This window comes from Pseudopipra pipra, chromosome Z (genome assembly GCF_036250125.1).
Source record: "Pseudopipra pipra isolate bDixPip1 chromosome Z, bDixPip1.hap1, whole genome shotgun sequence".
In the NCBI taxonomy this organism is placed as follows: Eukaryota; Metazoa; Chordata; class Aves; order Passeriformes; family Pipridae; genus Pseudopipra; species Pseudopipra pipra.
Window position 1 is genome coordinate 7770300 of NC_087581.1, and position 27234 is coordinate 7797533.

General features: G+C 45.6%; 1 protein-coding gene and 1 long non-coding RNA gene across 2 annotated transcripts; one reads left to right on the top strand and one right to left on the bottom strand.

The window, feature by feature from the left end:
- Nucleotides 1-3311: 3311 nt before the first annotated feature.
- On the bottom strand, nt 3312-9354 carry LOC135406728 (phospholipase A2 inhibitor gamma subunit B-like). The gene is made up of 6 exons (XM_064641133.1): nt 9229-9354; nt 8453-8576; nt 7265-7381; nt 5880-6029; nt 5600-5740; nt 3312-3686 (listed from the first exon to the last, which is right to left on the bottom strand). The coding sequence occupies exons 2-6, from the start codon at nt 8499-8501 to the stop codon at nt 3463-3465; spliced, it is 681 nt and encodes a 226-aa protein (XP_064497203.1). The 5' UTR covers nt 8502-8576; nt 9229-9354; the 3' UTR covers nt 3312-3462.
- A 154-nt stretch (nt 9355-9508) lies between these two features.
- Nucleotides 9509-17581, top strand: LOC135406729 (uncharacterized). Its single transcript, XR_010426446.1, has 2 exons — nt 9509-9638; nt 17310-17581. It is a non-coding gene; the product is annotated as an uncharacterized LOC135406729 (long non-coding RNA).
- The last annotated feature ends 9653 nt before the right edge of the window (nt 17582-27234 follow it).

The following is a 27234-nucleotide window of genomic DNA, read 5'->3' on the forward strand; positions in this document are numbered from 1 at the left end:
AAAAATTGTTATATTTCTGGTGTGAAGCAGAACACACTGTCTGCAATAAAGACTGCTTGTTCACTCACTGATTATCTTCACTTTGCCACATGTGCTGGAAAGAAGGAGCCGAGCGGTTTTCGTATCTGTTAAGAACTGCCTTGCACGACGCATGGCTGCACACAACCCCTTCTCCCTAACCTCTCCTGCCCTGCTGCTCCCCAGTACACCCACAGAGCTCAGGACTGTGTCCACCAAATGACAGATCAAATCCTCACCTCCCCTCCACCCTTCAAAATCACCAGCCAACTGTGCAAAATTCCTGCACGTCCATCTCCCTTTTTCAGATCACCTGCAGATTTTCTGTCTGCCACCAGGCTTTCTGGCCAGCTCAGCATTTTGGGAAAGAACCGAAACCTCAGAGGAGAGAGAGGGAAATGGCAGGACATGGCCAGTTTTCCACTGGCTGGGAAGAGGTCTGAGCCCTCTTCACCTTGCAAAGGGGGAGATCAAGGCTGTTTTTGCCACGGTGGGCGTTGTGGGTGGGAAGGGCAGCATCCAGCCATTCAGAGTTGCAAGTGTCTGTGTCTCACATGCCTGGTAGCTGAAGTATCTGCAAGATCTAAGGGAGGATCTGGTATTTACATGTCTGCCATGTGTGCCTCTGTGTGGGAGTAGGGTTTGTATATATTATAAGGAAAAGCTGCAGATGGAAACAACCCAGTTTGGTTTCTAGGGCCTGGTTCAAAGCCCATTTAAATCAGCAGGAGTCATTCCACTTACTGTGATAGGTTTTGGCCTCATCTCTCCTTGGCCCTGCCCAACATACCTATGACCTCAGGGACTGCTCCTTGCTGCATATCCTCAATTAAACCCTGTTCCCCAGAGTGGCTGTTTGCAGGGAATCTGTGGACATGCTCCCTCCTCTGGTGTCACACCCTGCAGATACTCAGAGGCAAGCGTTGCTTGTTCATCAGTCCTTGCTCAAGATAAAGAGATTCCATTGTTTGATTTGGTTTTGTAAATTGGTGCCACCAGGGGTTTTTTCTATCTTTTGTGTTGCTTTTATCTGAACACACTTCAGCATCATCTCCTTCCTCAGGAGCCAGATTTCAGATCAGAAGGCCTCACCATCTCATCACCTTCCTCCATACTCAAGTCTATCACATTTCTACCAGCTCTACCTGAGCTGCCTTTAACCTGCCTGCAACTAAAGCATTTCTGAAAGGGCTTCATGCTGGATTTCAGACATCAAAAACTGGTCACTCCTTTGCTCTAATGGCTGCAATCTGTGCACATCGATGGTGTGGGTTTTTTCCTTTAGTTTTACCAGGTTACTGCTGCACTCCCATGTATAAAAGAGCCTCTTAAGATTTTATCGTTTCTATACAAGTGTGTTTATAGCCTGAAAACAAGTCACACCTCTGTCTTCAGTAAAATCACAGGCTTTTTATTTCATGTTTTCCGTTTGTAACAGCATTTAAAAACGTGGATACTGGAACAGGACCAAGCACTAGTGTATCCATCACAAAGATGCAGGGTTGTCTGCTCTCCTCCTTGTCCTCTCCTAAACACCCCACCAGCACCACAGCTCCCTGAATGTGTCTCACCCAAGTCTTGAACAGGCTGAACAGACCCACTCAGCTTTTCCATCCCGATAACATCACAGGTCGGAGTGGAAGGAACAGAAAGCAAAGGGCTGAGCCATCGAAGCGGATCAAGATCTGCTGTGGGGGTACCATGGACAGTAATGTAATGTTCTGCATGAATGTACATGAGATATGTTCAGGGATAATGTACTTACATAGATAGAGAATTTTTTTAATTCCAGGATTTTATCAGATCTGGAAAAACGCTGAATGTGTGGGTCCCTGCACTATCAGTCTACAGCTACACCAAGAAGAGGGAGCTGTATTCCTTTTCTAACATCCATGCTGAAGTTGTACAGCCTCTGCAAATAATTGACTGAGTCTAATCAGACTCTTTTCCCCACATTAAATCTGCATTATCAGTTCAATCACCACCCCAAAATTAATTTTTGCTCTTGGACCCACTCCCCTTTATTATAATAGATAATGGGAAATTCTATCCCAAATAATTTTGTGGGAATACTAGGAAGAAAGGAGTTTCAACCTGTTTGGGAAGAAGAGAAAGTCTGGGGGAGACAGAAATTACAAAAACACTCAGTCCCAATGTTGCAAGTTAGAAGCTGATCACATATATATTCATGCATACAAATATATGCGTAGTCATCTCACTCCTGCCACACATTATGGTCTGGTTCCAGCAGCCAAGGCTTTCTGGAGTGCTTTTGGCCACACCATTGAACTGGGACGTAAAATTGCATTGCTTAATCCTTGTAACTCCATGCCTAAAGCACTGCACTCTTGCACTGTGAACCAAGGCTAGACACAATCATGAACTTTGCTTAGTAGTCCTGTAGTCTGCTCCAAAAGAGGATCACTCATCTGGGATCAGATGTATAGGGAAACATTGAAGTTTGCTTACACTCCTCCTTCACTCTACACCCCAGCATCTCCTAGAGCTCCTACTGCTGTATCTTTTAGCCCACAGCCCATAATCCCTCCTGGGTAAGGCCATGCTGCCTGACAGGCTGGGCTTTTTTGGAGCCTTTGTGTGAGACCAACCTGAGGGATTAGGTTGGCAGGTGTGGCTGGAGCAGAATAGCCAGGTGGGGGTGATAGAAGAGAGGAGGCTGTGCCAGCTATGGGTGTAGTTTAGCCAACAGAAGGGGAAGTGGTACTGAGCTAAAATTTGCCATTGATTGGACTCACAGCGGTCTGTCATCACATAAAACTACCTATTTTATGAAACTAAATATTCCTGAGGTAAGCATTTATTCCAGACAATCATGGAACTTAAGATTGAATGGGAAAGTGTCTGGTAAATTTGCTTGTAGCAAAGGGTCACTGACTCATGTCTGAAGCAAAGATTTTTTCAGGGCTGCCCAGGGCCACAAACAGCCCTCTGTGCTGAGGGACTCCTCCTACCATGGACAAACAGGGTACAAGGGAAGGAAAAAGTGCAAGTCACCTCTCTAACCAGAGTGAACCTCTCAGGAACTCACCTCCAGTCCTTTTCAGAGCCTGGAAAAGTGGCTTTGAAAGTTGCCACTTATCCTGAGATAGTGGCTGTAAACTCTAGGGCTATCTTGAGAGTTCCCATTGCCCGTGCAGTGTTTGAGCAACTCATGCAGTCTCCCACAGTCCCAAGGTAGACAAAGCACTGAGAGAATGCAACACAAAACCAACTACAATTGAACCTATGAAGAAGCTTTACATTAGATTAAATCAATGAGGAAACAGAAGAAGTGCAAGTACTGCCTTTATTCTTTGAAAATATGAAAGCAGAGCTAATCTGAAAACAAACTCACTACACAGAGAAGCTACAGCGAACAGGACTCACATAGAAACCACTGATGGAGTTTGTCATGGGTTTTGCTCAACCCAGCACTAGCGAGAGTCAGAAAAGCACCTTCTCCAGGATGAATCCTGATAGGAGAGGGAGGAAGACGGTGTGTTGAGGGGCAAGATCAAAAACCACTCTGCCCATAGGAAAAGCTGGTCTGCATTGGAACCGCTTCAGCTTTATGTCCATCATCCCCAGGCTGCTTTTTCCATCTCCTGCCATATTGCATTCAGAAATGGTGGTACAACCCTTCACGGCAGCTTTCACAGTCTGTCCAGCTACACAGGAAGAGAAGTACATGCCATGTGTCAGCGGACCCAGTCCCCATAGTCATTCCCTCCCTGGCCACTGCAGTCCCCATTTCCAACCCAAGAACTGCCCATTCCTTACACCCAGTTGGCTCTAAACCCACCAACCCATTCCTGTCTGTTCCCATCCTCTGAACAAATTTGAAGAAACAGCAGGGTCACCTTGGTTGACTTGAAATACAAAGGCTTTAGGGCTTATCTTCTTTCTTTCCGCTGAATAAAGATGATTTTTAAAACTTCTAGTAATTTAAATTTAAAAATTAAAAAGGTCTTAAATAGTTATCTTTCTTACGTTTAAAGATTCTTCTGGTCAAAGTTTGTCTGGCTTCCTAAAGAAACCAGGGCTGTGTGACACTACTCCAGGAATTCATTGCCTACTTCTCTCTTGGAACCTCTCATGGCATTCAAACTGGATGACAATGTCTCAGCCATATTTGACACGAGGTTGAGAAGTCTCAAAGACAATACAGCCTGAGCCATTTATTAAGATTAATCCATCCTTGAAGGTTTTACAGGATTTTAGCCAAACCAAGAGAGAAACATGGTGACATGCCCACTGAAACCTGAACCTGTCCTTTACCACCACTGGAGCACCTACCTGAGAAGGAGACCTGAGCAGGTGCTGGGTGCCTAACTCTCCAAACAGACATTTTTGTTCCTGTTGCTTGCTTTTGCTAACACTACTCACATTTCTCTGCTGTGCAGGTTATGGAGGGCTGGAATACTCTGTTGGGCATTTTTGTCTTAGATACAAATAACTTGTAAAGGCACCTCACTAGTTCCTCACCTTCCTGTGCTCCCCTACACCTCTTCTTCCTCTGCATAGCTAATCACACCACACAGGTCTTCTCTATCTACAGTGACTGATCAATCAAGTTAAGACAGATTAGGAGCATTTTTATTTCAGTGATACACTGAAATAATTCCACCACTCCATTTCCATTGCTGTGACTAGGAGAAGTCTTGTTTTCCTTCATGTTGTCTCTGTGAAACATGATCTAATTCAGGGTTTGGACAACACATTTTCAAAAGTCTATAGCAAAGACCTTCAGGCATCACATCATTTCCTAGCAATATTATCAACTCAGGGGAATTTCATCTATAACCATACACAAGATAACTTTTTTCAGTCTGTTTCTACAGCAGGTGTTGCTGCCTTTAACTTCCATCTTAGTCTTCCTGTCTACTGGCACAGGTAGCATTGCCACAAAAGGTGGAAGTCCTTTACCTGCAGCATGGGAGGAAAGGAGAGTGACCAGGAAACATGCTGTCAATTTTCCTCTCTCTAATTACATGTGTAATTACAGGTGGAAAAAAGATTTCTGAAGGAGCCATTATAAGACTGGAGTTCCTTCTCAAAGAAGATCTTTGGGTACCCCAAAGGCTCAGCTGCAGTGTTTATGTCCCTGGCTCTGTACACACAGAAGCACCACTACAACAGTGTCTTGTCCCCAGCATCACCTCATGGAAAAGCCAATGGCTCTGTGTAGTTCCACCTAAACCCCCACGGAGCTGGCAACTAGCTTAGATCCAGATTCAGCCTCATACATCTTAGCTAGGGCCAGCAGGTCCAGCACCTTGGTCAGCTTTGTTACATCCTGATTGCCTCAGGAACCCAGTTCTCCTCTTGACCTCAGTTATGCTGTGCTATGAGGAACTCCAACAGTTATTCATGCATAGTGGGGGAGAAAGAAGAAAAAAACACCCCTGCCCTTTGATCAGCTTTAAACTTTCAGTTTTCACCTTTCAGTTCCTTGCTTCTTCCTCTTTTTTTTTTCCCCACACTGTTTACCTGTTTTTATTTCTCAGTGATGCTTCCTCTTAGACTACTTTCACCCATTTTACCAAAAAGATGAAAGACAGCCCAAATAAAAGGCAGTTACCAGAATTCATTAACCCAGCAAAGTCAACACATTGGGTTTCAGATCCAGTGCAGTTTACAATTTCTTGACTGCACTGGAAGGAGTCCACGCTGTAGCAGACAGGACACTGGTACCCGTTGGGCACGTTGTCATCTGGTGGCACTGGAATGAAAGAGATGGGCTGTAACTGGTGTTAATGAGGGTATGAGAGGAACGACCAAGGTCATGGTTTAGCCTGGAAGGCCGCACCTTGGGATGGGCCAGAGAGGGGATGGGCTATAAGGATAAAAAGGGAGCTTACATGAAACAGAGGTGGTTCGACAGTCATCACCTGTGCAGCAAGCTATGTGGCCCTTTGCTTTTACCTTCCCATAGTTCATGGTGACAGGGCCATGGTTGCACATGTTGGATGGCATGCAGGATTTGATGGATAAAAGGTCTGCCACCTCCCCTGTAACAAAGCAGAAGGCAGTGCCAAGTTGTTAAACACAAGGTAACTCCCTTCCCATTCCAATAGCTCCTGCACCAATTCCTAAGTAGCTGCATAGTTCCTTCTGCTTGTACAAAGTCACCCTTCATCCTTGAAGCACCTCAAGGCTCAATTTAACTGTTCTACTCCCCGTTACGCCTTTTGAGCTTGGCTAATGGTGTAGACCAGACTTGCCCATGTCAGGATGCTCGTGGCTGCGATGGACCATGTGCTCAGCAGAATGTGCATAAAGAAGCATGAGCTTCTTAGAGGCATGTGGGTTAGAGGATAGTCCAGGATGGGAAAAGCTCTCTATTCCTCTATCTTGAGAAGCAGTTTCTTACTGGGAGGTTTTGGTTCTTAGTTGCGGAGAGGAGAACCATGAGCTACACTAGACTCACTTCTCCTGTGAGGACAAGCTCAGACAATTGAAGTTGTTCAGCCTGGAGAAGAGAAATCTCCTGGGTGACCTTATAGCAACATTCCAGTACCTAAAGGGGCTAAAAGAGAGCTGGAGAGGGACTTTTGACAAGTGCATGGAATGACAGGACAAGAGGGAATGGCTTCAGACTGAAAGAGGGTAAATTTAGATTAGATATGAAGAAGAAATTCTTTGCTGTGAGGGTCATTAGGCACTGTACAGGTTGCAGAGAAGCTGTGGATGGCCCATCCTGAAAGTGCTCAAGGCCAGGCTGGACAGGGGGCTCTGAGTAACCTGTTCTAGTGAAAGGTGTCCCTGACCAGGGCAGGGCATTGGAACAAGATGATCTTTAAGGTCTCTTCCAACCCAAACTATTCTGTGATGTCGATTACAATGATACAGTGATAGCTCAGCCCCGGTGGTACTGCCTGGTTGCCTGGTGTCCCCTTCCCTGCTCAAGGAAGGGGGTTAGATGCAGGCCACCTTCTCTCTCCACATGTCACCACTGCACCCTCAGAGCTAGATGTCAGCAGCCTAGTGGAGCTCACAGTTCTCCCCTCCACAACTAAGAACCAAAACCTCCCAGTAAGAAACTGCCTCTCAAGATAGAGGAATAGAGAGCTTTTCCCATCCTGGACTATCCTGATCTCTGGCTCCTCTGCCAGCAAAAGAAAAATGAACAGTTTAACCAAGGGTGGATCATAATACCAGTGACAGAAGTGGGGAGAGAGACACCTGCCCCAGCCCCACTCTGAAAGCTACAATGGCACACAGATATAGCGGATGTCTCACCTACCCATTAGGAACTCTTGCAGAATGATGCCACAGGTATCTTCACCACCAGTGCAGGTTTTCATGGGGCCAGAGCAGCCTCTTCCTATGCTGTGACAAACCTCACACTGAAGACATGTCCCTGCGGAAAGAAGGAGGACATATTCCTGAGTAAGAATCATAAGGGATCTCACTTCCCCTTTCATTATCATTTGACTTCAGTGTTTGATCAGAACTTTTCACATTCCTCTTCTCTTATTTTTCCTGTTTCATTGTGCAATTTGAGGTGGGGTTTTCCTGGAGCTGCTGATGAAAGCAATCCTACAAACCCCATAGTCCTGGCAGGCGTTCAACTGTCCCTTGATCCACAACTCCCAAATTCGCTCTTTGCAGTAAGCAGGGGCACCCGAGTGGCTGGAGAACAAGAACTATCAGTGGGTATTGACTGTGCTCTGTACAAATTGGAGAATCCCTTTGTAGACATTATCTCTTTGTAAGCATTATCTCTTTGTGAATCTCGCTGTAGGCATTAGGGGAAACCACTTTACCAACTACCTGCTGGAACACCTTAAGCAGACCAGAATATCAGACTGTCAGCAGAAAACACTTAGAAAGGAATAAAGTGCTTATCAACAGAGGACAAATACAATGTCTTCCATGGCACACACCTGCAAGCGTCCAGAGCATAGATTAATAGGTCCCAGGCATGGATCAGCTCCCAAAACCCAGGTACCAACTGAGGCACCTTGCAGTGGCTGTGACATCTTCATGGAGTGTCAGGTATGACCCAAGACCTCCAAGACGTGTGCTTCTCTGTAGCAGAGCTGAAGGACAGCCAAGATGACATATAACGTCTAAAATGTCACACAACCCCGGACACGAGCAAAATAAATGGGCCCCTAAGCTTGTGATAAACAAGTCCAGAGATCCACTCAGCTGACCAAAGGTCTGTCTGCCTCAGAGTAACCTGGGTCACTCCAACAGCTTTCCTGGCCAGACCAGCAGTGTCATGTTGTAAATGCCGACACCCTCATCTGCACTTTGGCCCACAGCACCAAAGATCCCCTGAGACTGGTCACCCCTCTGCAGCAAAAATCCCCCCAGATGAGGTGTTTCTATGGCTCAGATGGCAGGAACAGCCTCTCACACGAAGCACCCATTCCCAGAACTCTTCTGTGTCCCACAGCTCAGCAGGTCCTAGCAAAAAACTCACCTGGGTCCAGGAAAGCCAGGAGGAAGCTGAGTCCAAGGGATACTTTCATGTTGATGGGATGTAAGTACAAGGAGCTGCCAAATCTTCGTGAACACAGCACCGTGTGCCACAAGGAATTTATAAACTGGAGGAAAAGGGTGTGTTTTTAAGGAAGTGGAGATTGGGGAAATGTTCTGAAGAATATAGATATTTCTGAGCGCTAACACCAGCATTTGTTTCTTTTTCTTTTAAAGCACAAGTGTTGCCTTCTTCTCCAGATGAATAATGCTGTTTGCCTTTCTCCTGTTTAGAGTATGCAGCCTATGAGGAAAGACTGGCTTTCTTGGTGATATCAGGTGCACTCTCTGGTGCAGACTTTGAACACCATTTAGCCTCTGCCATCCATATGAATAATGCAGAAGAAATCACTTAGACAGCCCTGTTAGGCCCAAAGAGGCTGATATGGTTTGAAGCTGGCTCCTTGCTAAGTCTCCAAACCTTACCACAAGAAGTCCACCCCCCCCCCCAAACCTCAGGGAGAAGAGGGAAAAAAACAACCGGGAAAACCGAAATGAGAGAGAGGTAGCTAAAGCAATATATATGAATATATTTACACTTATATTACAGTTATATACAATTGAAATATATATATACAATTTCACAAGGAAAAGGGAAAGGGAAGGGGGAAGGGAAAAAAGGAACAAAACCAAAATAAAATATATATGTCTATATATATATGTATCCTGATCAATAGCCCAAGATCTAGCAACTAAAAGAATTAGCAAAGAATATCTTACTACTCTCCTTGGGACAACAGAGAGTCACCGCTGGAGCGACTGCCGGCAACCTCCACCTCCCAAGGTCGACAAGGCCTTACCAGGCCTCACTCTCCAACCCGGCAGACTCAACAGCAGGGAAACCCCCACCTCCAAAGCTGCTGGAAGGAAAGAGACGGCAAAGGCCTCTCCTCCTTTCTTCTTATACCCTGGCTTACGTAAAAATCGTAGGGAACACTGGGTAAATCTGGGCCCTTCCTTGGTTACAAGCTGGTCCCCAAGGAAGGCCTAGACTAAACTGCCACAGAGCCAAAGTACAGCAAGGACTAGCCAGAAATGCTTTTTGTGGCTGGGTTTTTGCTGGCTGGTTTCCCATCTCCTCATTCCCATCAGTCAGGAGCTCTCATGCCCTGATTACAGAGGCAAAGCAGGTAGGGTCAAAGCAGTGAGCTTCCTCTCTGAGGCAGTGTACAGCTTCAGTTTGCAAACTGACTGCCCATGCACGCCTTGGAGCAGGCTCAAGGAAGGGTTTCTGGAGTTGAAAACTGGTCCTCCAGCGTTTGGGGTTTGATATAAAACACTTGGAAGTTGATAAGGAAGTCTTCTGTTGTAGTTCTGGGCTTTAAATTAAACCAAGTCAGCAGGGAGAAAGCACAGGTTGTCTGTGAGGCAACCTGGTCACAACTTAGGTGACGTTATAGCAGGTTTTCATGCCCTGACATCTCATGATGGGCCAATGACAAGCAGCAGTGACCAACTTGTGATTGGCCCACATGCACAGGTTTTATGTTCTGCCTCACTGAAACCATTTCCCACACTGAAGATATCCTCTTGTCCCACACCAGATTGAGCCAGTTTATGATCCTCCAGGACTTTTTGCATTGACATCCAGGAAGAACTGAAATGTCTGTGTGCCCGTTCTCAACTGCAGTGTCAGTCCTTGGGTGAGATATTGCTCCAGAGGGACTTTTTGGTGTGTTGCACAGGAGGATGCTGGTCTCATCTGGGCTTCAGACACAAGGGCAAACCAAACGACAAGTCCTGCACAGCAGGGGCACACAGACATACAGAGAGGAATCACAAATACAAGGTGCAAGGACATTCCAAGGCTACCTAGTCCATCCCGCTGCCCAGGGCAGCTCTAGGCCAGCACAAGTGTTGCTTCTGGGGACGTAACAGGGAAACCCAGACTACTGGGAAGGTAGTCTCACCCTGAACCTGGCAGGGATAGGTGTTTGGTGAAAAGCAGGGAGAGCTTCACTACTGAAGATTCCTACTGATGTGCAAATGAGCTGAGTGCTGTTCCCAGACCTAGCAAAGTCTTCCCGTAAATCCGTAGAGAAAAATCACAGATCTCACTGATGTTTCCACTCACTCTTTTGCTTTCATATTCTGCCAGCAGCAGAGCTCTTCTCTGCCTCTCTCTCTCCCGTCTTACTATGTGCTTTTCCATTTGAGACTAACCTCTTCAAAGGACAGTGGCCTTGTTACATCTTGCTATACATTGAGTAGTCCAGCAGGACCTCTTCTTAGATAAGTCCACAGTGTTGTGATAATGAAAGTCAGTGCAACCACACTGTACAAGAGCCTTGGACCCCCATTGTCCATTAAGCTGATATCTCAAGGAGACAAGGGAAAATTATATCTTCACCTTGAAATTCTTTTTCAGCTCAGAAATGGTCATAGACACGTTGAAATGAAATCAAACTTCTGACTGCAGCCTGTTCAGGACTAAAATTCACTCCTCAGTGGTCTTAAAACTCAAACTGAATAAAACCCTGTCCCCAGGCAGGCTGGGGTAATCAGATTGGGGTGATCCTGCTGTTTAACTACATGTGGGACTGCAGATACAGATATGAAGATGAGAGGTTGTGACTGTCTCTGGTGATTTTAATTTCATGCCCTTTCATTTAAGATGATTACTGAAGTGCCTGGGGGATTTTCCCTGAACAACATGACTACACTAGTCTCACTGAATTACATAGAACTCACCTGTTTTCCACCTCTCAAGGAGGGAGGGTGTGAAGCTGCAGCCTTTTCATGTGCTTTTTTAGAGAGGAAACCAAGCACAGCAAGGAGAAGACACAATTTGCAGCAATAAGAGACCTGGAAAATAAGATCTTTGAGAGAAGGTGAAAACTATTAAGGTGCTCAGTGGACACCCAGTCATATCATATATGTCTACAAAAACAAGGGCTGGATAGGAAAAACTATCACAGAGGGCTTACATTAGGCCCTGGGGAATTTTCAAACAGTGACAATACTGAAATGTGGGAAGGTGTGGATCCTCCATCCTGGGTGGCTTGGAAAAACAGGCTAGACAATAACTGTTAGGGAATTATTTATGTTGATAGGATCCTGCTCCAGGGCTGAGAGATGGATTAGTTGTTCTCTCTCAGGATTCTTTCTAAATTTGTTCTTATATTTTAATTTCATGGTGTGCATGTTCATGTTTCTGCAGCATGTCCATGTTTCTGCAGCATGTCCATGCTTCCAGAAGCAGAGGAGAATGATAATACAAGTCACACTCTACAGGGAGGTGAGGCAGAGGCTGGGGAGGTCAGAGAAATATGTCAGACAAGAAAAGTTAGAAATCCAATCCTGAAAATAGCATTGGTAGGAAATGAAGAAGGGGGAAAGTTCAAAAGGACGATTATTCTATGTTCAGCAGAAGAAAAATGCCCATCTAGGCCAGAGCATGTAAAAAAATATATACAAATTTGCCCTGCAGGCTTGTAGCAGAAAATCCCGGTGGGTTTCATAAAATCAGAGAATTATTTGGATTGTAAAAGACCCTTAAGATTACTGAATCCAGCCATTAACCCAGCACTGCCGAGCCCACCACTAAACCACGTCCCTAAGTGGAACATCTACACGTCTTTTAGATACTTCCAAGGATTGTGACACCGCAACATCTTCCAGGGATGCTGACACCACAAATTCCCTGGGCAGCCTCTTCTAGCGCTTGGCAACCCTTTCCATGAAGAAATTTTCTTAATATCCAGTACAAATCTCCCATGGCACAACTTAAAGCTGTTTCCTCTCATCCTAAGAGCCCAAACATAAAGATATGTTGTCAAAGCACAAAATTAATATATCAGATTTACAACACAGCTGAAAAACCCAGGTCAGAAAGCTCTGAAAGAGAAAGTGGCAAAGTTGTGACAAAGATAGTAAAAGGTAGAAAGGACTGGGTGTGCACAGCTTGTGTAGGAGATATTGGGGAGAAGCTTGTGCAGGCCCTGCTGGAGTTGAAATGGAAGGTTCCTAGTGGAGAATGACAATGGTGGCTTTAAGGAAGAAGACCTGAGGTTAGAGCTAAGGATAAACCCCTTGATGGTGAGGTCAGCTGAGGCCAAGAGGAGCACCCTGTTCCTGTGATGAAACCCTTGAGAAGAAACCAGGAGAACGGGGCATGCTGGGGTTGAGGGTAAATCCAGCAGAGCGCTGGAACCAGGCAGGCGCAGAGCAGGTGCCAGCCCTCTTCCCTCACAGTCAGTGTGGCTCCGAGGGATGGTGGTACTGTGACCAGGGCTCCCCTCTCAGCAGCTGGAGAGCCAGCAAAACACTTTCTGCAATGGCAGACAAACTGGCAATCAGAATGAACCCCTGTGCACAGGGTCATTGCAAGGCTTGGGTGCTCAGCTGGGTCTAAAGAGTCACCCAGGCTAGTGGCAGCCACAGCAGAGCTGTCCCTCTTGTCCCCACATTAGCAGGATGCAGCTTCAGAAAAAGACTGGAGGGACCATTTTGCCCATAGTGGCCATTTTTAACCACAATGTTCCTATTTTTTCTGTTTAGAGGACTGTCCTGACTTTTAAATGCTATCAGGGGCTTTGAGCTATGCTAACGCAGGGCTGCCTGTGACAGCAGGGCATCGTACATCCCCAACAGCTCCAATGCCCCAGTGAGACAACAAGTCTAACAGTGTCCCAGAAGCCCAGGAACAGCTTTTGTGGGAACAGTAGATCCTGCATCACCCGTACTTCCTTTTACACCTGATGCAAGAGGACAGAGCCACAACATGTTGGGACATTTCAACGGTGAAGTCATCCACAGCCCATAAAAATGTGTAGAAGAAGAATCAAACCCACCCATTTTCTGAGCTGATTCCTTGTTCTCCATAACAGAGATTGGCAAAACCTGCCAATCTAGTTAACCAGGCAGGGAAATGTAAGACATTGTGCCTGGCAAGGTTATGGAGCAGATCATCCTAAGTGCAATCACACAGCACCTACAGGATGGATAAGGGATCAGACCCAGCCAGCACAGGTTTAGAAAGGGCAGGTCCTGTCTGACCAACCTGATCTCCTTTTATGATCAGGTGACCCACCTGGTGGAGGAGGGGAAGGCTGTGGATGTGTCTACCTGGACTTCAGCAAAGCCTTTGACACCGTCTCCTGTGGCACACTCCTGAAAAAGCTGGCAGCCCACGGCTTGGACAGGGGCACTCTGTGCTGAGTTAGGAACTGGCTGGAGGGCTGGTCCCAGAGTGGTGGTGAATGGAGCTGTATCCAGTTGCTGGTTGGTCACTAGTGGTGTCCCCCAGGGATCAGTGTTGGGCCCAGTTCTGTTTAATATCTTTATCGATGATTTAGATGAGGGCATTGAGTCCACCATCAGCAAATTTGCAGATGACGTCAAGTTGGAGGGGAGTGTAAATCAGTTGGAAGGCAGGAGGGCTCTGCAGAGGGACCTCGACAAGCTGGAGAGATGGTCTGATTCCAACAGGGTGAGGTTCAACCAGGCCATGTGCTGGGTCCTGCACTTTGGCCACAACAACCGCCTGCAGCGCTACAGGCTGGGCACAGAGTGGCTGGAGAGCAGCCAGACAGAAAAGGACCTGGGAGTTTGGATTGACAGGAAGCTGAATGTCAGCCATAGTGTGCCCAGGTGGACAAGAAGGCCAATGGCATCCTGGCCTGGATCAGGAACAGTGTGGCCAGCAGGACCAGGGAAGTGATTCTTCCCCTGTACTCAGCACTGGTGAGGCCACACCTCGAGTGCTGTGTCCAGTTCTGGGCCCCTCAGTTCAGGAAGGATATTGAGGTGCTGGAGCAGGTCCAGGGAAGAGCAACAAGGCTGGTGAAGGGACTGGAGCACAGGTCCTATGAGGAGAGGCTGAGGGAGCTGGAGTTGTTTAGCCTGGAGAAGAGGAGGCTCAGGGGAGACCTCATCACTCTCTACAACTCCCTGAAATGAGGTTGTAGCCAGGTGGGGGTTGGTCTCTTCTGTCAGGTAGCTCTCAGTAAGACAAGAGGGCATGGTCTTAAGCTGTGCCAGGGGAGGTTTAGGTTAGATATTGGGAAGAAATTCTTTACAGAGAGGGTAATCAGGCATTGGAATGGGCTGCCCAGGGAAGTGGTGGATTCTCCGTCCCTGGAGGTTTTTAAGATGAGACTGGATGTGGCATCAGTGCCTTGGTCTGGTAACCACGGCAGTAGTGGATCAAGGGTTGGACTTGATGATCTCAGAGGCCCCTTCCAACGCAGCTGATTCTATGGTTCTATGATTCTAAGACAGCAACTATAACCACTCCAAGCAAGGATTAGGACACCTGTCCCAAAGGTTGAGAGCAGGAGGAGTCTCACAGTTTGCTTGCTGGCTGTAGGCTGCAGAAGCTTTCATAGAATCACAGAATGGTTTGGGTTGGAAGGGGCCTTAAAGATCATCTAGTTCCAGTCACCTGCCATGGGCAGGGATACTTTCCACTAGACCAGGTCTATTTGGTGGTCATTTGTCCTAGCTGTGATTGCACAAATCAATAAACCCACCAGGTGGTAATAAGTCAGTATAACTCTAACTGTTGCTCCTGATTAAGAGACTCCCAGGACACCCCTTTAGCTATGTTCCCCCCTGTACTTTACCAAATAACTCCAGGCCAGAGAGGAAGGCGTTTATTGCCCCTCCCCACCAACTGTTGATTTGTGTTCAGCATTTTAAATGGGATCTGGGGAGAGAGGGCTGGTGGCACCCAGATGGTTCAAGGGAGCAAAGCCTCATTGATGCCTGCTTGGGAGGTAACAGAACCAAGGGTTTGCCAGCAAGGACGTTACTGTGTGTCTGGAAGAGCAGCATTCCTGTAACAGGGTGCTAATTTTCACACATTAATTTCCCACATGGACTCTTCATGGCATGGTGCCACTGCCAGCTCACAGGTGGCTGCATGAGCCCTGTCCTTGCTCCTGCCTCCAGCCAGTGCCAGATCTGTCTTAACTGAAAATACCCTTCAGGGTCTCCTTTCCAGCCAGGTCAGCCCCTTAAGGGGAGAGTTTCTGTTGGCAATGGATTTGGGAACCAGGGAAGAGAATTTGAAGGCTAGAAATAATATGAGTTAAGTAATATAAAACTGTGGCTTAAATGTGGTTTAAAAAGATGGTATTTAACAAGTTATTGCACCTATGCAGCAACACTCTAGAAAAAATACACAGAATCAAATTACTGAATATCATCAAACCATGAAATTTCATTTTTCAAGAAGTCAAGACATTTAAACGAGTTCAAGGGATATTTTATTTCCCTTTTGATTGTACACCACTTATGGCATTAACCTTGATGCATTGTTGGTACCCTGGCCAGTAATTACCTTTTCAATTGAAATAACTGCCAGGAAATCCAGCTGCCTTTCAAGCATCCTGAGTGAAGGCAGATTTGCATGCACGTCAGTGTGTTGAGCAAGCCTCCTGTTCCAGCGTGAATGATCAGCAATTCAAGACAAAGAATGATCAAGCATTCAAGACAAAAACCAGCATCTATTTAATCCACTGGTGGATGATGTAAAAATCACATCCTTATTAGATAATCAGAGCCCTTATTAGACATTCATATTTCAACCTGGTCTTCAATGAATCGCTCCAGCGTGCGACTTTGCCAGGAGCAGAGCTCGTTTGCTAAGAGAGTTCCAGGCTGGCAGCTAAGGTGGACCTAGTTTACCAGTTTTAATTGATACATTAAGACAAAGTTAATGCTGCCATGATCTGGTGTCAAAAACCAATGAATATATAAGATGAAGTCTTTTAATACAATGGTGATATCCACACATCATATTTATTGTCCGTGGCAGTGGTTAGGACCCTCAAAATGGAATAGAAACTCAGTGTTTCAGGAATCACTTCTAAGTGGGCTCTCAAATACTTTGTGTCTGCTCTTGTCCCTTGAAAAAGTGGCCTGACCTCAAGACTCTGGCAACTTGATTTAATGTGCTTGAAAGTCTCTGTCTCTCTCTATGCCTCTATTTTTTTCCTGCTTTCTGTAAAAAAAACTCTTCTCCTCCCACATAGCTGGAGCCTGAGGCTGATGATGAAGGTCACATATCCTGGAAAGCACAAGTGGCTGCCTTCTGCATCACATTGAAATTCGTGAAGGAATTAGTGAACACAGTGGGATTTTACAAACTTCTCTTAAAAGCCCAATTTTGTGGGGAAAAAAAGAGAAGCCATCCAAAGCCAACCTGGAGATGAGGCACTGATAGACTGCAGGTGCTAAGAGGACAAAGATTCACTCAGTCCTTTACTTACTCACTCCTTCTTTCTGGCTATCCACTGCTCCCATCTGCGCATGGAAAGCCTCCTTAAAACAGGTTACATACTTGGAAACAGGAGATGTGTAATAGGTAAAGGCATTCATCTTTGCCCTTGATTGCATTTATTCATAAAAATATCACTCTATCATTTTCTCACCCTCCCTTCCCATTCAGTCAATTACTAACCAAGTCCCACCGACAGGAAATAAGATTTTATCATGAAAAGTAGCAGTCACAGCTGAGTAAGACCTGCCTTGAAAATGGAAAGATGAAGCCAAATCAGGAAAAAGAAAAATAAATTGCTACCAATAGGCTTGAGACAAAAGTTTAGGCTGTGGTTACAAACTCTCCTCACGGTAGGAAGTATTTGCATGCAGGCATTTCTTTGAACCATCACAAAGATGCAGCCTCTCTGTTTATACTGGAGGCCTTTGAAGTTTGAAGATCCAAACAACCTCATTTACCTTTTTTTTTGAAATTGAAGTGATCTGCAGCTGAGTGAACCCTCCTTACAATTTTTGGCATCCCATCTCTGAGATGTGTCATGTCACTCCGTCGATGCCATTTTTTTCTGTTGCAGGATTTTTCCCATGTGTGTAAAGCACACGTCACTTCTGATGAGCCCAGGTGCCGTGTGCTTCTCAGTGCCAGTGTCTGCCTCCTCCTTCCAGTCCCTTATTATGAAGCATGACACACTGCATAAGGGAGAACCCGGAAAGCCATGCCCTGCAGCACCAAGAGATATGATCCCAGCTTTCCAAATGATGCTCATCTTTCCCATCGTTTTCCAACCCAACATTATTCATTGTGTGATAAGTATCATACAATAAAGGTATTCCCAAATGAGTGTGACATACAGCATGAAGAAAAGCATGTTTGCTCAAAGCCTGCATTGGTTTGGGCAGATTTTTAAATCAACAATCACTTTCAGGTTGTTCTTTCATTTCCTTACAGACATTCATGAGGGAATGTGTCCATTGCCCAAGGTAAGGCAGGCCCCTGGGCAAAACAACTGTTTGACAAGTCATAATACTGAGGGATGTTTCAAACTGAAAGAAAGTAGCTTTAGATTAGATATTAGGAAAAAATTCTTTACTGTGAGGGTGGTGAGGTGCTGGAACAGGTTGCCCGGAGAAGTTGTGGATGCCCCATCCCTGGAAGTGTTCAAGGCCAGGCTGGGTGGAACTCTGAGAAACTTGGTTTAGTGAAAGGCATCCCTGTACATAGCAGGGGGGTTGGAATTAGATGATCTTTAAGGTCACTTCCAACCCAGATCATTCTGCAATCCTATGTTCAAATATTACAGCGAACTGCAGAGAAATATCCAGAAACAACAAAAAATGAATGGCAGGGGGAGAGATCCAAGGAAACCTCCACAGGTCTCAGTATGGAGACACCTGTGGTAGCTCAGCACAGCTGGTACAGCACCATGTGGAGGAATCAGATCAGGTCCCATGAGCAGGGAACCAGCTCACCTGAGTGACCTTGCAAGGGAGAATCAAACTGTTCCAGAGATGTTCCATGACTTGAGCCTTGAATCCAGTGTTCAGTTTTGGTCTTCTCATTACAAGAGAGGCATTGAGGTCCTGAAGCATGTCCAGAGAAGGGCAACAGAGCTGTGGAAGGGTCTGGAGCACAAGTCTGATGAGAAGCAGCTGAGGGAGCTGGGGATGTTTAACCTGGAGAAAAGGAGGTTCAGGGGTGATCTTATCACTCTCTACAACTGCCTGAAAGGAGGGTGTAGCCAGGTGGGAGTTAGTCTCTTCTCCCATGTAACAAGCAATAGCACAAGGAGAAATGGCCTCAACTTATACCAGGAGAGGTTTAGCTTGGACATAAAGAAAAATTTCTTCACTGAAAAGGGTTGTAAAGCAGGGTGGTAAAGGCTGCCCAGGGAAGTGGTGAAGTCACCATCCCTGGAGGTCTTTAAAAAACATGTGGATGGCATCTGAGGGCATGGCTTAGTGGGGAATGTGGTGGTGGTGCTGCATTGACAATTGGATTTTATGATCATGGAGATCTTTTCCAACCTTCGTGATCCTATAACTCTATGTCATGCTCTTACCCACTCAGCCAAAAAGGACATGCACCAGGGTTTCTCACTCACTAACATCCTGGTTGTGCAGATAAAAACCATTCTGCCAGGGAGCTTTCTCCAGGATAATATATGATAATAAATACACTTACACACATAGGCCTTCACTCTGCTACACCAACCAAATAGCAACTGGTTGCAAGTCAGGAGACAAGGCTACAGACATCTTGGAGTCCTTTGCAAAATGTTTGCTTATATGAAATCAAAATTTTACAGCAAAAATATCCCCCAATAAAAAGTTGCTTAACTCATCAGTGACACAGATGCAAACAAAATTCCCCCCAAATGTGCTCTGTAATTGGTCTACTCCACTTCTTCAAACCTGGGGTATTACAAATACACCTGATAGAGATGATATACTGACAAATGGGTGGGGGTTTTGTGTGTTTTAGGCCTCAAGGAATCATCTGGGAAACCACAAAGTTTTAATGAGCCTGACCCAGAGACATTAGGTTTTATGGAAACAGATTAAAAGAGTTTTACATAACAACTTAATCATACAGTATAATGAGAAAATAAAAAATATTGCCATAAAGATAAGACATGGGAAATTCCAGTGCTAGAGATATGAAATGTATGGAAATGATAACTATATGGATACAGAATGAAAATGAAAACAAATGTGAAAGAAGAAAGGCAGATATTTAAAAGAGGGATTATAAGATTATTAAAAGACTAGCACAGTCCCATATCAGAGCAAAATCCCTAATGTTATGTTTTTCAAGAAAGTTTTTGTCATTTTTATGTTTTACCTTTTGCATGAACATAGAGTGAAAGATTAAGGAATACTGGATCCAGATTTCTGCATTTTCTCAAAGTATCTGTATCTCGGTATGAGGAATGCCAAAATTACATTCTCTGGTTGCATGGAAAACCTTAAAGTGAGGCATCACCTCACCTTAGATTGCAGGGCAAAAGGGGTTGGAAATGATGAAAGTGGAGGTGAAGCTGGGGCTTAGGGAAAGACTGACGCACCATTCTTATCACGTATCCCAAGACCAAATGGAGAAATAACACAGGCATAGACTGCACACCCCAGCATTAGGATCTGGACTTCCAAACCCTGACAGTTTTGTGGCTGAACATCAAGAGAAGTGCTCAGTTTTGGGGCAGCATTATGTTTAAGAGTGTATAGGACCCCAAACAGAGCTGGTGAGATAGGGCTCCAACCTGCTGCACACTCCCTTTGAGATGCCACGCAGAGCTGCTCCTAGGGGTTCACTACAGCTCCTGCATCAGGCCCGGCATGAGGATTTTTCAGATACTGTGGAATATTTCAAATGGTGACTAAATGCATTTGATTGCCTGCATTGCAATCTTAGCCAAGGGGCCTGTGCATTGCATTATCCCAACAATAGTCCCCATATCGGGTGATCCAAAGCTATAAAACTCTCAGATTCATATGACACTCTGCTAGTGCTTTGCATTACACAATCCCTGTGGAAATATAACTGCATCAGATCCAGTTATGCCAGCACTGTATATGTGCATAGAAAGAGGCAACACACATCCTAAATGGTTCTAGTGAAGAGACCTGAACACAGCTAAGTAACTTCCTCACAGCCTCACAGACAGCATGAGTGCCCTGCCAAAAGTGTTCCTCTAAAGGACCTGCTGCTTGGACTTGCTTCACTCATTCCCCATGACAAGCCCATTGTGGTGATAACCCCATGTGGCAGGGCTAGAGGCAGTAAGTCTCACCCACTGACAGCAAAGCTTATGTGAGGCAAGACAAACAGCATCAAGTGAGGTTTGCTCCCGCTACTCCCATCTCTTGTTATACCACCTGTGGCTAAGGGAATAGCTTTTGTGTTTCGCACAGATTTGCATCCATCAAGACCTGCTATTTGTGAACTGGGGGGGAAATAGCTGTGGGAATACAGGTCTTGACCTGCCTTTTGTCTGTGCCAAGGAATAGATATTTCCTGCCATACTGGCCTGTCAGAGCAGAATTGTTCTTGAAGATGGAGCTGGGGAAGCAGAAAGGCAATGTCCTCTCCATATGCACCCAAGGGTCTCCTAGTGCCAGAAAAAGAAGCTGCAGCCATGTGAAGCAAAGCTGTGGTGCAACATAAGTTGGCACTGCTGACAGAAATGTATTCCAAGGATTAGCTCTGACCTGGCAGGCTTTGTTCTCGATCAGACCCAGCACAGACTGTACTATGCTGTCTCTAGGTCAAATCAGGTGTCATCTGACTGCACTAAGCCCATATGGTATCTCACCATGGCAGTTAACCACTTCCTTCTCTCATATTGTCTTCTCTGTGTGTCCTCCTCCTTTTCCTTCTACTTCCTCCTCCTCCTTTTCCCTTGCACTACCACCAGTGCTCCCTGGAAAGACTGCTTAGGGAGTGGATCCACCTAACACTCACCCAGCAATGAAGTGGGTGATGTGGTAAGGCCATGTGGCCATGCTAGCAGGGACAGAGAGGACAAGGTGGCAGCAGTCCACATTTGGCTTTGCTGGCACTGGCAGGGAACCCCACACCAACTCTGTCTTCAGCATAGTGCATATGCTGGGTCAAGCATGTATAAAAACATATTTGCTGCCTAAAGTCTGTGTTACGAATCTTGGTCAACTGAGTCTAAACTTATTCAGGACTCAAACCTGTTTTGGTTCAAATCCATGTTGTAACATGAACCAGCAACAGACAGACCTCCATCAGTCGTGCAGCCACTGCCTTTTTTTGCTGGGACCTCGTGCAGGATCTCAGGTTCATCCTTTGGGATGTGGACACACCCTCATCACAGACAAAGCAACTCTGTGGACCTCCTGCAAGAGAAGTTAAAAAATTAATTCTTCATCATATGGGGCTGAGCTGAAGTCACTCAATACTTGGAAACTCAACCTCTTATGACATCCCCATTCCAGAAATAATCTGGTAATTCCCATTTCCTAGACATTCCTCTGCCCCAGGCTGTGCAGAGTTTGGCTTTCTATACATTCAAATCTAAGAACATGACACTTGAGATTGTCACCAATAACACCACGTGCCTACAGCACGGGATCCCTTCCTGTGCTGGGCTGGCTGGGCTGACATTCACACCAAGAGGAAAAAGGCTCTTCCTTCTCCTTTTGCTCTGCTCTATGGACCCATTGTGTCATGGCCAAAGAAAACTGCTTCTTCCTCTTACAGTCTGCAGACAGAGGTTCCACAGGAAGGATAAAGAAAACCTACATAAACCAAAGCCAGGATTAAAACACAGTATTTCTGGACAATAGGCCAGTGCATGCTGATCCAAAATGCCTTTGGCCCCAAAGGGGTGCCAGCAGGAGGAAGGCTTGTGTATGGTTTGTATGTGGTCTCTGCCAAGGTTACAGTTGGCAAGAGCAGACTTTGCCAATAGCAGCCTGCTGGCAAAGCCCCGTGTTTTCCACTGCCTAGAAGCACATGTCTTTCCTCATTTCAGAGGTATCTTCCACCACCTGTGGGCTGTTCCTGCCAGTTCAAAAGACCCCATCCTGGCACACTAACCCCTTCAGAGTTAGCCTCCCCATCCACTAGAAAAGGGAACTGAGTCCCTTATGCAATATTTAACAAGCAGTCAAAACCAGAGATGTTTTCTGTCCCCTTTCAGCCTAGAGCACAGATGCAAGACACAACTAGCCCAGAACTTTAACAAGACATCACCAAGATGAATCATTACTAGTAAGTTATGTGATTACTTAACATTCTGTATGCATAACTGGATGATGTGAGCTCTCTCCCCTCTTCTCTTTCTCCTTTTTCCTATCTCCACAATTATCTTCACCTACTGAAGCCAAGTTCCTTTCAATACCTCCAGCTTGCCAGGGAGAGCTGCCCCAGCTTGCTATTTGAATTACAACACACCCTCTAAAAAAGTTTCTGGCTCATAATTCAGTTATGTGAGAATATCCCTTAAGTGCATAACAAGGAAAGCACAGTTGGATGAGTAACTGATTCAGTTCACATTGAAATGGAAAAATCTAGTCGGTCCCAGTCTTAAGTTTTCTCCTCCTGTACTTGCACGGGTCTGTTCCCAGGGCTCAAAGATGAATTGAGGGCTCTGGGCTAACTTCCCTGCCAAGGTTGCCTGCCTCAGAGACACCATCTGGGATTCACAAGCAGCTGTTCTCTTATTGCTGACAGAGAGCTGGGAGAGGGAATCCCAGGGCTGCACAGATGGAAAGGACGTTGGGGGTTAGAACTAGGTAATCTTTAAAGTCCCTTTCAACCTGAAAAATTCTCTGATTCTGTGATGGGAGACAGACTATTTGCAAGATCATATAGTGACATGACAAGGGGAAATGGCTTCAAACTGGAAGAGGGCAGATTTAGATCAGATATTAAGAGAAAATTCTTTACTGTGAGGGTGGTGATAACACTGGCATGGGTTCCCCAGAGAAGTTGTGGATGTCCCATCCCTAGAAGTGTTTAAGGCCATGTTGGATGGAGCTCTGAGGAATCTGATCTAGTAAAAGGTGTCCCTGACCATGGTAGGGGGATTGGACTTTAGTCATCTTTAAGGACCCTTCAATCCAAACCTCTTCTTTGATTCTATGATTGTTCTTCTTGGGGTCTTATCTGAAAGGCTCTTTTGCAGTGGGATGATGCTCAGACACTCAGAACTTGACAGCAAGCTGTAAGATTGGGATTAGCCCCAAGACACAGCTTAAACAGGATTTTTGAAAAGGAGAGGAGATTCCTGTCAACTGGGGAAATAGGTGACCAATTGTGAGCCAGGTGCCTCCCAGAGGATGAAACTGGAGTATGTCAGCACAGCAAGGAAGTTGAGACCTCCAAATTTTTACTCAGGAAAGGAATTGTAGGGGTGCAACTTCTCAAAACAAAGGTAAGTGCAGGTAAGCTGCATCCCTCTATGCCTCCTTGTAGCACCCAGAGTAGTGAAAAGCAAACATGGATACCCAGTATAAAGCAGCTGTCACTGCCCTCTTGTCCTGCCTTGTCCTATCTGGGGCTGTAGGACCTCTGACAAATCTTTCACTAAGTGCACATACAGCACCTGCCACAAAGGAACCTGGGGCCAGCAAGGCTGTTGGAGTTCTACTGAGTAAACTAATAAACTTCACAGATATAATCTCGAAGAACACAGAGCAGAGAAAAAGCCTCTGCCAGGGCAGGGATGTTGTCTTCAGCACTTCAAGGGAGATCTTCAGCAAAACCAACCCATTTCAGTTTGCTTCATGTGTGTGGAGGAAAGATTGTACAGGATTATGCAATACAGTAACGAGTCAGCTTAGCCATGTTTAAGACCAGACAGATCTCCTTGTCCCACTGACATGCCTATCTCCAGCTATCCCAGCAGTATTTCTGTTTTAACTCTGCAGATAACATGTTTAAATACTGGACACAGATAGACACAAGATGTAAATGGTGTCAGCTCTGAATGCACAGCATACACCAATAGCTACATTGCAAAAGTCATATGCTCACAGTACTGCTGCTCTCCCACAGGTGGTGGCAAGTAGGATGCCTTCCTTTTTCCACAGGAGGGACAGCAAGGACACAGAAACAAAATCCATGATCCATGTAACACCTACTAACAAGGTCTGGGGAGAACATGAGGTTTATTATGAGTTTTGCAGAAAGAATTGTGGCATCCCTCATGGCACCATCCACAATGTAATCCTTCATGACATCACCCTTCTAGAAGAAGCACAACCCAAGGTGTCTTTTCATATGTTCAGGCAGGTATAGTTGAAACTGAGAAACTGGCTCAGGACTTCCTGGAGCAAGGGAGGAGACTTTTTCCCAAAACATTGATTCTCAATGCACTTCCATCTCTGTTTCTTAAAGTTCTTTCTTTGCACTCTTGATTCCCAGCAGTTGTCTACCCTGGGGCACTCATTTGAGTGTTGCCACTCTATTAAATATGAATTGAATTAGGCAGGAGGCAATTATCTGTGTTGGAAATTTCCCAGGGTATCAGAGCTGAGATCCTCAGCAATATCTGATGAGATATTTACAGACCACAAGCAATACAGGCATTATTTAAAATGATGGTGCTTCCCACACTGATCCTTAATATGTTTTTAGGACACTGGGCTTTATAATAAGTCAAAGAGAGGAGCTAAATCACGCCCCTCTTCACAAAGCAATAGGGTTTTCCTCTGAGATCTCCTTGAGTGCAGGTCTGCTGCTACAGCTTTTGTTATTCACAGGTGGCTGAAGAACAGTCCTTTGGCATAAGCCATGCTTTGTGTGCAAACTGAGCACTGATGTTACCAGGATGCTGAGTGGGGAAGGGCCCATCATCAGTGCAGGTACTGGTGATGGGTATTCCTGCCCTACTCTGACCTGACTATCATACTTTACCATATTGTTAATGCCAGACTGATAATGAGCCAATGATGCGCTCCCACAGCAAACTGGGCAAACCACATACTGGGCTACAACAGGACCATTGTGGCAGGCAGACCAAGGGAGTTACTGTCTCCACTGCTGGGCCCTCAGTTCAACATGGCTATCAAGAAAAGGAAAGAAAATAGAAAAGAAACTAAAAAATGGAGCAGAGCAGCACTACCAAGATCAGGAGACAAGAGCACGTGTCCTACAAGCAGAGTCTAGGGAGCTGGAATTGGTTGGTCTGGTGAAGAGGAGTCTGAAGGGGACATCTAACAGAAGCCAAAAACTGATTGAATTACAGTAGCAGAGTTCTTCTCAGCAGGGGTAGGTGATATAACAAGGAACAACAAACTGAAGTTTGAGGGGTCCACAGCGGACACGAGGAAAAGCTTTTTGGCTGGTGTTGCAAAAATATAACTAGGGGTCCAACACCAGAGGCACAAATAGTCAAGTCATGCTCAAAAATAGTCCAGTCACACTCAAAAGAGTCAGTTGGATTCACAAATAGCACGATTGAATGCAGCATGTAAGTTTGTTTTGGATTGCCAGTGATAATGCAGTAACTGCAGAGTAGCTATATATAGCACCAAAAATATGATTGCAATCACAAGATTAACATCCTGGGTCAACACTCAGTGTAGCTGAGGATGCAAGGCTTACCAAAAGGCGTCTCTTCTGGGGAGGGTGAAGAGGATAAGCCCATCAATCTCTCCCTGTAATTTTGCATCAAATTCTCACCCCCGGTTAGATGCAAAATTGGGGTACTTTTTATACCTTATTAACCAATATCATGTAAAGTTCAGTGGGTGGGACTGTGGTCAAATCTTCTGTCCTTTGTGGGCTTGTTGCACGGAATATTTCTTGGTAGGAGGTGTACTTGGTCTGTACAGAACATCTGTGGGTATTGGGCAGAAGAACGAGACCACATGGCCTGTGCCTCGCTCCGTGTTCCCTCCTCCAGTGTCATGGCAACACAAACCACAAGACATCCGCCCTGTTTCTGTGCTTGCACCCATGGCATATTGAGCTTTGCATTTTCTTCACTGTATCATGCTTACAACATCTGGGATGGAGGACCAGCTCTCAGAGCTTTCCAGGACACAGGTAAATCAAAGCCAAGGCCAATGCGGCCAAATTTTGGAGATAGCCCAGCTAGTCAGAGTAGGAGATTGAAATGCAGATCTCTGAAGATGCCTTCAGACCAAAGCTCCTGGGTACAGTCCTCCCATCAGCTTTGCCAGCTGTTTGTGTGGGCACACAGGGATTCAGTGAATTGCTTTAGTGGAAAAATAAGCTGGAAAATTATGATCTGTTTCAAGCAAATACATTCTAGAAGTTCCCATGCCAGCCTGGGAACAGTGATGAGTGGTCTCTGTAACAGACAGTGTCCAAGTTGCCACCACTACCAACAAAATGTATACAGGACCACTGGTAATCTCAGATAACATCTATTTCAGAGTAGTTTATATTTTGGGATTATCACAGCTCGGTAGCTTCCTAACTGAAGCAGTCTCATGTCCATGCTGAACACGAACGAAGGACTCCAGCAACCAAAACCAGTCACTGTCAGCCAAATCATCCTTGACTTACCGGTTGTCAGTCTCAATCCAGAGCTTGTAATGAGCCACGTGTGCAAGAGCATGTAGGAGAACAAAAGTCCTGCCTCACCTTATGGTAACAACCCAGCGCAAGTAATTTCACGGGTAACAGACTGCCTCCTAATCAAGTCAGTAAGGAAAGAGCTCGTTTGTGGGGAGAGGAGGCAAGATTTGAATCTGAACAGAACTTCACACTGAGTTTCCGTACAAAAGGAAGGTAAATACTGAAATGTGTGTTTGCTCACAGGAAGGACAATTTAAGGCTGCAGAGCTTGCATATGGAAAGCACGACAGGACAAATAGAGAAAGGGGTCCTGGACTGGCTGTGTGATGCACAGAGAGAGAGGTCATTCAGGCCAGCCATAGGATGACTAGTACAAAATGTGGTTTTCTCTTATTCATCTCTTCTTCCAGCACATTAAGCCCTTCTGCTTGGTTTGCTGTCATATACAAACTCTTTGTTTACTTTTGTTTAGCTTGACT

Bases quoted from the DNA above. Each gene is read 5' to 3' on its own strand.
- LOC135406728 (XM_064641133.1), bottom strand. From the start codon at position 8,501: ATGAAAGTATCCCTTGGACTCAGCTTCCTCCTGGCTTTCCTGGACCCA. The intron at 7,382-8,452 runs GTGAGTTTTTTG...TTCTTTCCGCAG, and splicing joins CCTGGCTTTCCTGGACCCAG to GGACATGTCTTCAGTGTGAG. The intron at 6,030-7,264 runs GTAGGTGAGACA...GCTTTGTTACAG, and splicing joins TCTGCAAGAGTTCCTAATGG to GGGAGGTGGCAGACCTTTTA.